Below are 12,604 nucleotides of genomic sequence, written 5' to 3' on the forward strand. Positions count from 1 at the left end.
GAGACCACAGCTGGGATTCAGACTGTGTGCCTGAATCCATAAAGCCTAAGAATGCCTTAGCTTTTCAGAATAAAGATGTGTCCACCATTGGCTCACATTAAGCTTTGGTCTCTACCCACCTTGCTTTCAAGTCATAAATCTCTTAGTTTTGCTGTATCTGACATTTTTCCCTGTTGATGTCATCTTACTTTATTTCAGGATCCCTTGAATTTCGGCTTCTGATTCTTAAATTGTACTTACTAGATCATCTTTAGGGGTTTTGGAAATTAGAAATAGAAAGTACACTTGATTTACACCAGTAGCTTAATATTAATGACTTCTAAATGCACTTAACCTTTTTTTGACAGCAGTTTACAAGTTTAGTTATCCTTCATGTATTCCAGGAATCCCTTACTTTCTCAGCTGTTTTCCACCCATGTACCACTGTTTGGGCTGTGAATGGCTTGGCTCAAAGAGAGAGACAGGATTCTCTGTTCACTGTCCTTTTTGTGGTTTTATGAGCTGACCACTCCATAAACTTCTCGTGAACAGTCTGGGTAGAATTTGGGTGTAAAATGAACATCAATAATAATATATCACACCTAGCAAAGCTGACCAAGAAAAAAGAGAAGATACAAATCATCAGTATCAGGAGTTGCCATGAAAGACCCTACACACATCCAAAGAGGAATACTGTGAATGACTTCACACTTAAATTTGACCAGTTTCTCAAAAACGCATACTACCAAAACTTGCCCATATGAAATAGGTAATTTGGATAGTCATATAACCATTGTGGAAATTAATTTCATCATTTTAAATCTCTGAAGAAAGAAATCTCCAGTCTCCCAGAAAATACGAGTAGGAGACACTTCCCAGTTCATTTTATGAAGCCAATATTACCCTGGTAACAAAACCAAAGACAGTACAAAAAAACTACAGGCCAGTATGCCTCAAATATAGATGTAAAAATTGTTAATAGAACATTAGCAAATAGAACTTAATAATATATTTTTTAAATTATGCTTTGTGACCACCTGGAATGTATCCCAGGGATGCAAGGCTGGTTTAATATATTAGAAAACTGACTTGTATAATCCAATATTAACAGGCTAAAGAAGGAAAATCACATCATCATATCAGTTGATGCAGAAAAAGCCTTTAACAATATTTAACACCTATTATGGAAAATGGATTTGACAGGAATTTCCTCAACTTAATAACATCCACAAGAAAACCTATAGCTAACATCGTATTTAACAGTGACTCCTTTACCTGGAAATTGGGAACAAGGGAAGAATGTCCTCTACTCACTGTGCTTCAGCATGTTACTGGAAGGTCTAGCCAACACAATAAAATAAAATGTATAAATCAGAGAGGAAGAAACAAAATATGTCCTATAAGCATATGAAATGATTGTCTACATAGAAAATCCCAAGGAATCTACCAAAAAAATTCCTAGAACTAGTAAAAAATAATCCTTCAGTAGGGTTTCAGGATGTAAGATCAACCTATAAAAACAATTGTATTTCTGTACACTGGCAATGAGCATGTAAAAATCAAATAAAAATACAACACCATTTACAGTTACTCCAAAAAAATACTAAATACTTAGATATAAATTTAACAAAACATGTACAGGACTTGTATAAAGAAATCAGGAAGATATAAATAAATGGACACCACATACTGTGTTCATAGATGGGAAGACAATATAATGAAGATGTAAGTCCTCCCCAGACTGATGTACAGGCTTAATGAAATTCCTATCAATATCCCAGCAAGCTTTTTTGGTAGATACAGATAAGCTTATCCTGAAGTTTATATGGAAATATAAGGTACTAGAATAGCTAAGTTTTTAAAAAGACTAAAGTGGAAGGGATACCAGGAACCTGATAACAGTAAATATTGATAAAATAAGAGATGCCAAAGAAGAAAACTTTTGAGAATAAATTGAAAATATGGATGGAATAGTTAGGTTTCAAGAAAACATAATTACCAAGTCACCAGAAGAAATACAAAACCTCAACAGGCCAATTCCATGACCTGATATTTGTCATTCTGTTTACCTTTTATTCTAAATGTTACTTATTGTGAATCTGCTCCTTCAGCTTTTCTATTTGGAGATCTCAAGAAGTTTAAAAGTCACACATAAAACACATACGCCTGCCCAAACACCTAAAGTTACAAATTGACGATACAGGTGTTGAAGGGCATATGCTGTGACAGAGCTCATGTAAACGTGCTTGTGATGGGAGAGTAAAAATTGGCAGGTTAGGGCATGGTAAGGAGCCCAGTTCTCCCCAGTGGTGGAATATGTTACAAGAGAGTCACGAAAGTAAGTGGGGGACCAGGCCACGGAAGCCTGGTGTGGCTGGTCTGGATTCCTTGCAGACAGTTGTCTGTATGACTTTGCATTGTCACATATCTTCTAGGTGATCTAAAAATAGAAAAGAGGATGTTCTTTCTGGAAAATAAGCGGCGACACTGTAGGTCCTATGACCGGCGTGCCCTCCTTCCAGCTGTGCAACAAGAGCAGGAGTTCTTTGAGCAGAAAATCAAAGAGATGGCAGAGGTAGGATGGTATGCTGGAAATGTGTTTCTGGAATTCTGATCGGCTGTTAGGGCTTTAGTATAGAACTTAAGATTTGCCTTTTCTTTAGTGAATAATTGAATAATAAGCCTTTAAAAAGAACTGGAGTTTGTAATGATACTGAGAAGAGTTCACAGTTTCATAAATCTGATTTACATTAGATAATTTTAATTGGAGCTTAGAAAAACGTGTATGTTTCACCTCCTTCAGCTTCTGACAGTGGAGAAAAACCAAAGAGATTCCATTTATCATTTTAATTCTTCCAAATATTCTATGAAATGGGCAAGTCAAACCAGAATATATCTATATTTATTGTTTAATATATTTTTTTCTAGACCAGTAGCTCTCAAAGTGGCCCATTGAACCCTGGGTTCCTCCAGACCCTTTAGGAGGTCTGCAAGGTCAGATCTCTTATTGTGATAAAATATTGTTTGCCTTTTCATACTGTTGGATTTGTACTGACAAAACAGAAATGACGCCTTAGCATGAATCAGGCCATTGGCACCAAACTGCCATCATTACCATTACTTGTGCCCCACCAGGCTAATTTTTTTTTTTTAAATCAATGACGTCTAAAAATGTCTTTGATGAAGCAGTAAAAATTATTTTACCAGATTTTTACCCTTGAGAACATCTTTCTTATGCTCTATGTGACAAAATAGGAAGTATGCAGAGAGCCCTCCTACACGCTCACTGGTGGTCATCTCGAGAAACACTTTTGCCATTAAGACACAAACTGCTGAATTGGGCGCTTGCTTCCCCACAAAACACCATTCTAACTTGAAAAAAAAAAAAAAGACTGACAAACACTATAATTGTTCAAAATAAGGTATTTGGCAGGTATGTTCTCAAAAATTAAGTGATTATTTACATATAGCCATTGATAAATTTCTAGATCTCAAGCAGAAATTAGAATTTTGGAGTTGTCATCTTTATCCATCTGTCACCCACCTGTCATCTGTTATATTAAAATCTGTTAAAATACCTTGCACTTCAGTTGGCTCTTTCACACATTCATGATTTTATCATGACAAACAGTGATTCATTGAGTCATGTAGATCTTCCGGATGTTGGCAGATTTCATGGCACAGTATCAAAACATTGCAATAATATCACCATCGATTTCATCAGAAACATGGTAAAATTGTCAGGATGAATGATGGATTCTGTTCATTGTAGTCATCATTCTTTTTGGTTTCCAAATTGTCCCATCTCTGACCAGTGACATTTCCTTCAAGTCAGTTCCTCTGTCCTGGTCCCAGTCATCTTTGACAATAATCCTTGCCTTCTGACACCCAAGGTGACCCCCATTCAACCTCTGCTTTTCCTGACCTCCACCCGGAATCAGCAGATTCTCCAAGGGCCTTACTTTCTTTTAGTGGGAATTCATACTGAGATTTCTGTTTCAAATTTGGTTTATAGGTTATTTACTTAGGTTTGTATTTCTTTCCTCTTAAACTGTAAAACTCTTGCTTCTTAATATGATGACTAACTTCTTTTATCCTGTATTATATGCCTAATAGTTCCAAAATAACAGCCCAATTCTACCACCAGTGAGACTACTAAATGCAGTCAAGGATTTGTGTTTCTTTTCCGATTACATCAGATAAGGAATATGAAATAAATTATAGTCACTTGAAATAGGTCTCTGTGGTTATGCCATTTACTTCATAAACAATGAAATTTATTTTTGAGTTTCAAGGAATTGATTTTTATTTGTTTTCATCTAATTTTGTTCTTCAATTATGTAAAATATTTTTAGTCACAAAGGTAAGACTATAAAACAGGGAACATAAAGAGAGATCTAGCCTCTGTCCTGTCCCTTCCTCCTTTGTTAATAGTTTCTGGTTTATCTTTCCTTATATTATGTGGCAAATGTGTCTATTTTATTTACCTACCTCTCTTACTTAAGGTAGCACTCTCTTCTGCTCCTCACTTTTTTTTATTAAACAGTGTTTCCTGGTGATCACTCAATAGTATCCATAGAGATTTTTATCTTTCCTTTTTAAAACTGCATAGTGTGTCATTATCTGCAGTACCAGAGTCGATTCAGTTATTCCCCTGTTGATGGACATTCATAGTTGTCTCCAATTTTGCTCTTTTAAATAGTGCCTTCATAAATAATGTTGTATATACTATCATTTCATATTTCTGCCCCAGGGTACCTTTGGGGTAGATTACTAGAAGTGGGATTGATTGATCAAAGGGTAAATACCTGGGTGACTTTGGTATGTGGTGCCAGGCCCCCTCCAGAGCAGTTGTGCTTTTTGCACCTCACCTGGAACAGGTAGGAATGCCTGTTTCCCAGACTTCCCAAGAGTATTGTGTCAACTTGGTTTTTACCATGTGCTATTTGGTTTGTTTATGCTGTTCAAAAGTGTTTTATGTGTCTGTCTTACTGTGTCTTAAATGTCTTATTTATGTGATGTTCCTTATTCTACATTTTGAATCAGATTTAAGAATTTTTCTTCATATTTTTCAGTACTTCTGTGGTTTCCTTTTTTATATTTAGCTTTCTGACATACTTTAAATTTACTGTCAGGTAACTTTTTTAAATTATTAAACTATGTAACTGAAGAGATGACTGTGAGTAAGAGTTCTTTTATGTTTATGGAAATAAATGCTAAACAGTTTGTGGTATCTTTACTAAATTTGTGTCTGTGTGTATGGTTTTTTGCTCCTCAGCACGAAGACTTTTTGCTTGCCCTGCAGATGAATGAAGAACAGTATCAAAAGGTAGTTTGAAATCTCACCTAATTCTCCTATTCTGGATATTTTCATGGGCTGTTACTCCTATCCCATTTCCTGGGCAGATTGTTTCCCATATAACCTTCCTCTTGGTCTTCTGAGTTTCTGGTTCAGCAAAGTTACAGTCAGATACTTGAACCATCCTAGTCACTCTTAATACCAGATTGCATCAGAATTGAAGGGAGGCTAATGATAGAGTTGGTCTCTTAAAGAACACTGCCTGCATCCGTGGGATAGACTCTTCAGAAAATTTACAACTCAGGATACGACTTAAGGAGTTACAAAAGAGAGATGTCTAACCTCAGGACAGATTGATGGGTTTTCTGTGACGACTGCGTCCTCACTTAACTGCCTCTCCTAACATGGTGTGAATGGGCCATTTGGCCAGGTCAGTCTCTGCTGGTGCTCACAGTACTGGAGTCAGTAGTCCCTTCAGGTGAAACTTGGGGCTCCATCTTCTCATGAGTGCAGAGTCCAGGCTTCGAAGCTTTTTGGATGATACTCATGCCACTTGTCCCTGAGTCTTGGAATCATGTTAACATCTGATTACAGACATTACAGGGCTGCTGGCACCCTGGAATTCTTGGCTATGGTAACTATACAAAGGATACTCCAAAGAATAAGAACGAAAACCCATGAAAATTCTCTTTAGCTATGATTTGATATTTGTACTAGCATCTCGAGCTAGAGTTATACAGCACAAAAAGCTCACACTTGTTTTATGGATTCTAGGGGTTGTGTCTCAGAATGTGTCTGGGGTCTGGGAATATGAAACAGGCTGCTCCTCTACTCGAGGATAGGGAATTTGACGTGTTTCTGATGGCCTGCAGGACGGCCAGCTGATCGAGTGCCGGTGCTGCTATGGGGAGTTTCCATTTGAAGAGCTGACACAGTGTGCAGATGCTCACTTGTTCTGCAAAGAGTGTCTCATCAGATACGCCCAAGAAGCAGTCTTTGGATCTGGAAAGGTGAGAACTGTGTAATATGTCTGCACATAGGAAACACAGGGTTTTTGGAGACCACATTTATAAACAGGTGCAAATGCCTCGTGGAATTGCCTTTCCCAGGGAGAGGCAGAGATCTGCTAAGACATGAAATTTCCTATTTTAAGGAATTGATTTTTTATTTGTTTTCATTTCATTTTCTTCTTAAATTATGTAAAATGTTTTTAGTTCTGAAGTCAAGGCCAGAACTTCCTTTGATTCCAAGCAGTCCCTGGTGCGTGTGATTAGGCTGGTTCTAAGCACACAGCTTCCTTTTCAGGAAGTGGTAGGATTCTTCCGTGGCCCCGGCCCCAGCTCCACAGGAGCACCTACTCCTTCAGTCACCTTCCTGTTTGTAACAAAAATGAATCAGCTCAGAGAGCCTTACAGTGTATTTGAATGTGTGAGAGTGCATTGTTTTTTGTTATTATTTTTAACAAAATTTTTAAAGAATTTCATAGATAGGTAACTATTTTATACAGGATCATATTTCTCGTCCAAAGTCAGTTCCTCTTGACAGTAGCATAACACAGTATGGAAAGGAGTTTTGTTTTGTTTTGTCTTAATGAACACTTTAAAACCAAAATTTTCTTTCCATAAATGCTCAACCAATAATCAAATCACCCAACATCAGTTATTCTAGTCAGTTGTAGTTTAGGTAAGAACTGAGTAACAATTTTGACCAGAGGGGTTGTTGTAGGCAGGGTAATGACCCCTCCCAAAGGCGTCTACATCCTGATGGCCAGAACCTGTGAGTATGTTACCCTTCCAAGGTAAAGGGGCATTACAGTTGCTAGTCAGATGGCCTTTAAATAGGGAGATTATCTGCTGAGCCCAGTGTAATCGTGAGAGTCTTTAAAAATGGGTGAGAGGCAGTGGTGTGAGAAGGGTGTGACATCCAGAGCCCTCAGTCTGCCTGCTCTGGAGACTGTCCTCTGTACTCTTGAAAGACTGTTAGCCACCTGACTCCATCTGGAGGTTTTTCAAACAACCCCCTGTGTTTAGTTCATATTCTTGTCAGTCCCCTCTCCTCCCACCACTACCTCTGCCTTTCAGGGAGTCTCTAGAGAGAGTCACCTTCTTGTGGACATCACAGACACTGAGCTGCAGCCTTCCTGCTTCCTGCTGGGCCATTTACCCTTCCTCATAGCTTTCCATCTCCACGTGTTGTGGTTTGGACTGATGTCCTCTCGTGCTGTCAAAGATGAATTTCATGTTTCTATTGCATGGTTTCTTTGCTGTTTTGGGGGAGTAGTTTCTCATAAAGCCTTACAAGAATCCATGTTTATTTGCTTCCCATGGCAAGATGCATTCAACCACTGAGGCTTTTTGGGTTTTTTTTCTGAAAACTTGGTTGAATTTTCTTTCTGTCCTTTTTTTTTACCACCTGACCTTATCATTCTAGTCAGAGCTCAGCTGCATGGAAGGCAGCTGTACATGTTCATTCCCAACCAGTGAACTGGAGAAGGTGCTTCCTCAGACCATCCTGTGTAAATACTATGAGCGAAAAGCTGAAGAAGAAGTCGCTGCAGCCTATGCTGATGAGCTCGTCAGGTGAGTTCTCTCCTCTGTCAGCTTTCTCCCCACTAGGAACACTGCCTGAGCACTTCTATCAGGCAGTGAAAATCTTGCATCAAAGCTCTATCTTCCAGTTTTTCTATCATTTCTTGCTGAAAAATAGGAGAATAGCCATACTAATACAAAAATATGTAGTAGATTTTTGCCTACATTTCTTGGCACCTCTTAATCATCTGGCTTACATGTACAGTCATTATGCTGTGGGTGGGAGGAAATGTGGCATGTGTAAGGAGTCCTCAGAAGGGTAGGAGACGTGTTTATGGAGTGGTTTGCACTGTGGCAGGCAGAATCCAGACTGGTACCTGCCCTTCCTGATAAGAGCCAGCACACAGGAGAGCCTCAGTACACATTCTGATGAAAAGTAGGGATCCAAGGAGATGGAGCTGTCCGCTGGAGAGCTCATGTTAGTGTGAGCAGTCACACAGACCCAAACCAGGCTTCAGTGTTCTGAGTGTCCTTCTGCTGTTCTGACTGTAGGTGCCCCTCCTGTAGCTTTCCTGCTCTGTTGGACAGTGGTGTGAAGAGGTTCAGTTGTCCCAATCCTCGCTGCCGAAAGGTAGGGAGGGAAGTTTCTTTCTACATTTATATTTGAATTGTGGTATTATGGGCTGCCCTAATGGCCCAGGTATCTGCTGGTCATCCACATGCTGACTCACAACATGGATTTGCTTGTCTTCCTTTTCATGAAAGAAAATGAAGATTGCTACTGTGTGAATGGTGGCTGATCTGGTTACAGAGATGGGGACTCTCGTGGCATTCCAGTCCCAAAGCTCTGTATCCTTTTTATGCCATCTTCCTAAAAGGACAGATACTATGTAAAAAATGTGAAGGGCTTTGTGTATGGTACACTGTGCCACCTTTTTCTTACTGTGCTTTTTGCCACTCTATTGTGCTCACATACTCGTCTTTGCATGCATGCACACACGCACACTCTTCCTGCCACTTTCAAAGTCCAGTGACACTTTGGTTAAAGAACTGGCTGTCATAGTAGTGGCATTTCTGTCACATCTGGTGGATTTTTCATTCATCTGCTCTCAGAATTGGTTCTGTCAGGTGAGACCTAGTCATCTTGCTGCTGAAAAGTCTTCCTTTTCTTTTAACCAGACTCCTACTCTGTGAACCAAGAATGTCTTAAAATTTGTCAACTATTTATAAGCCATTTAGAATTTTTAGCACATATTGGCATCCACTAGACTAGTATGTTTTAAGCCATTTTTCTAAAATAACACAGTCTGAGTTGACCATTATACTATCTCCAGTATATCTTGTGGCATTCCAGTCACACCTTAGGCACACCTTAGGGGGCAGTGAAGAAATGAAAGTAGATATTGGAAAAAGGAAAAGAAACTAAACTAATGGATGAAAACTTTATGCCTTTTGTTTTCAACATTGGCATTGCTGTGTAAAATCAAGATGTATTTTTTTTTCAGCTTAATAACATATCTTTTTTATTGATATACAGTCTATATTATTTCAGGTATACAACACAGCATTTCTTCAGTTACCCATATTATTAAATCCTCACCTCCACTAGTTGAGTTACTATCTGTCAACATAGGAAGATGTTACAGAATCACTGGCTATATATTCTCCATGTTGTACTACTATGCCCATGACCAACCTACATTCTGAATGAGAATTTTTGTTGTTGTTACCATTAATCTACAATTACATGAAGAACATTATGATTACTAGGCTCCCCCCTTCACCAACTCCCCCCCACACACACCATTACAATCACTGTCTATCAGCACAGTAAAATGCTGTTGAATCAGTACTTGTCTTCACTGTGTTGCACAGCCCTCCCCATGCCCCCCCACATGCTAATTATACATGCTAGTCATAATACCCCCTTTCTTTTTCCTCGCCCTTATCCCTCCCTTCCCACCCATCCTCCCTAGTTACTTTCCCTTTGGTAACTGTTAGTCCATTCTTGGGTTCTGTGATTCTGCTGCTGTTTTGTTCCTTCAGTTTTTCTTTGTTCTTATACTCCACATATGAGTGAAATAATTTGATACTTGTCTTTCTCCGCTTGGCTTATTTCACTGAGCATAATACCCTCTAGCTCCATCCATGTTGTTGCAAATTGCAGGATTTCTTTTCTTCTTATGGCTGAATAATATTCCATTGTGTATACGTACCACATCTCCTTTATCCATTCATCTATTGATGGACACTTAGGTTGCTTCCATTTCTTGGCTATTGTAAATAGTGCTGCGATAAACATAGGGGTGCATCTGTCTTTTTCAAACTGGGCTGCTGTATTCTTAGGGTAAATTCCTAGAAGTGTAATTCCTGGGTCAAATGGTATTTCTATTCTGAGCTTTTTGAGGAACCTCCGTACTGCTTTCCACAATGGTTGAACTAATTTACATTCCCACCAGCAGTGTAGGAGGGTTCCCCTTTCTCCACAACTTCACCAACATTTGTTGTTTGTCTTTTGGATGGTGGCGATCCTTACTGGTGTGAGGTGATATCTCACTGTGGTTTTAATTTGCATTTATCTGATGAGTAGCGATGTGGAGCATTTTTTTTTTTTTTTGAGAGGGCATCTCTCATATTTATTGATCAAATGGTTGTTAACAACAATAAAATTCTGTATAGGGGACTCAATGCACAATCATTAATCAACCCCAAGCCTAACTCTGTTGTCTCCAATCTTCTGAAGCATAACGAACAAGTTCTTACATGGTGAATAAGTTCTTACATGGTGAACAGTGCAAGGGCAGTCATCTCACAGAAACTTTCGGTTTTGATCATGCATCATGAACTATAAATAATCAAATAAGATATGATTATTCATTTGATTTTTATACTTGATTTATATGTGAATCCCACATTTCTCCCTTATTTTTTTTTTAAATAAAATGCTAAAGTGGTAGGTAGATGCAAGATAAAGATAGAAAGCATAATTTAGTGCTGTAAGAGGGCAAGTGTAGATGATCAGGTCTGTGCCTATAGACTAAGTATTAATCCAAGCTAGACAAGGGCAACAAAACATCCACGGATGCAGAAGATTTCTCTCAAAACGGGGGGTGAGGTTCTAAGCCTCACCTCTGTTGATCCCCAATTTCTCACCTGATGGCCCCCCTGCAACTGTGCCTGTCTTAGGTTGTTCCTCCCTTAAGGAATCTTACCAGTCTCTGGCTAACCAGCCATCTTCCGGGGCCATACAGGGAAATGTAAAGTTGGTAAGTGAGAGAAGCAATATTCTTTGAAAAAGTTAGCTTTTTAGTTCTTTGCATATTTATGCCCTGTGGCTTCTATGCCCAGCATTTGTCTTGAGGTATCTTTACCACTTGGAAGAATTACGATACTCGGTAATTTTCAATATGAGGCACGAATTCTACTAAAGGACTGTAATTAAGAAGGATAAAGAAAAGCTATAGAAGTAGCAGATGGAAGAAAACATGGGAAGATTGATTTTTCTTTGACATAACTTCTTGTAGAGTAACATAAGCATGTATAGGTTTTAACAAATTACTTATTAAATTGCGTACACACATTAACAGAATAGGAATACAGCTAACATAACAAAAGCAGACCTACAATTACCAGCCATATCCAGTGAAACCAAGAAAACCAGTTAGGTACCCTAAGCATTTGTGAAAACTTATCAATAATATGATGGATATTGTCTAACTGAATTTGAATAGCTTGAGAAAAATCAGACAAATTAAAACAACACATTCCTGGGAACTGTTCACATCCCATATGTTCTTTTAACAATAGATAGTCTATAGTAGCACGATTTTGAAGCACTGCAACTTGCACTCTCCTAATTCTTGGTTGAGTTCCAACAATATAGAACCAGTTAAATTTGTTGTTTTACTGTATGCACAGGCCAGCTTAGATATCTCCTTCTGCATTCCACCAGCAAGTCCAGGAACCGGCGGGATGAATGCAGCTACAACTGCAACAACTCCAGGATCTTTGTTGAAGTTTTTTGATGATCATCTTCTGGAATGAGTCTTCCAGAGGATGTTGATGTTGGAAGTTCTTCTTCATATCGTATCTTAATTCGTTTTCTGTGTAGCCAAATTAGGCTTTGATCCTCTGTATAAACACAAACAAACCTTTGCCCACACTTTGATATGACCTTTATACCATTGTGAAGAACCTATTGGAGACCACCACACAGGAACTGCTTTTTTTTTTTTAAGAGAAAGAAATATAATCAGAAAAATGTACTTCCATAACTGATCATCCGACACCCTTTAAAAGATCAAAATTAAGGATATGTAAAGCATGCATTAATCGTTGATTTGCAGTTAATTTTATCCTATCAGGGAGTAATCCCCCCCCTTTTTTTGTTATCATTAATCTACAATTACATGAAGAACATTATGTTTACTAGGCTCTCCCCTACACCAAGTCCCCCCGACAAACCCCATTACAGTCACTGTCCATCAGCATAGCATGATGTTGTAGAATCACTACTTGTCTTCTCTGTGTTGCACAGCCCTCCCCTTTCCCCCACTCCCCACATTATACATGCTAATCATAATACCCCCTTTCTTCTTCCCTGCCCTTATCCCTCCCTTCCCTCCCATTCTCCCCAGTCTCTTTCCCTTTAGTAACTATTAGTCCCTTCTTGGGTTCTGTGATTCTGCTGCTGTTTTGTTCCTTCAGTTTTTCCTTTCTTCTTATACTCCACAGATGAGTGAAATCATTTGGTATTTGTCTTTCTCCGCTTGGCTTATTTCACTGAGCATAATACCCT

The 12,604-nt window shown here is 38.7% G+C and overlaps 1 protein-coding gene across 10 annotated transcripts in view; it reads left to right on the forward strand.

The window, feature by feature from the left end:
• RNF216 (ring finger protein 216) overlaps positions 1-12,604 on the forward strand; it is a 163,049-nt gene that overhangs the window by 52,699 nt on the left and 97,746 nt on the right. For 8 of the 10 annotated variants that reach the window (XM_036932946.2, XM_036932939.2, XM_036932943.2 and 5 more), the window contains exons 9-13: positions 2,415-2,554; positions 5,258-5,308; positions 6,151-6,288; positions 7,709-7,857; positions 8,359-8,437. In XM_036932946.2, the coding sequence (XP_036788841.2) occupies positions 2,415-2,554; positions 5,258-5,308; positions 6,151-6,288; positions 7,709-7,857; positions 8,359-8,437 (557 nt within the window). The remainder of the gene's footprint in view (positions 1-2,414; positions 2,555-5,257; positions 5,309-6,150; positions 6,289-7,708; positions 7,858-8,358; positions 8,438-12,604) is intronic. The other 2 variants (XM_057487389.1, XM_057487390.1) reach the window with 2 other exon arrangements.

Source organism: Manis pentadactyla, chromosome 10 (genome assembly GCF_030020395.1).
Source record: "Manis pentadactyla isolate mManPen7 chromosome 10, mManPen7.hap1, whole genome shotgun sequence".
NCBI classification, from domain to species: Eukaryota; Metazoa; Chordata; class Mammalia; order Pholidota; family Manidae; genus Manis; species Manis pentadactyla.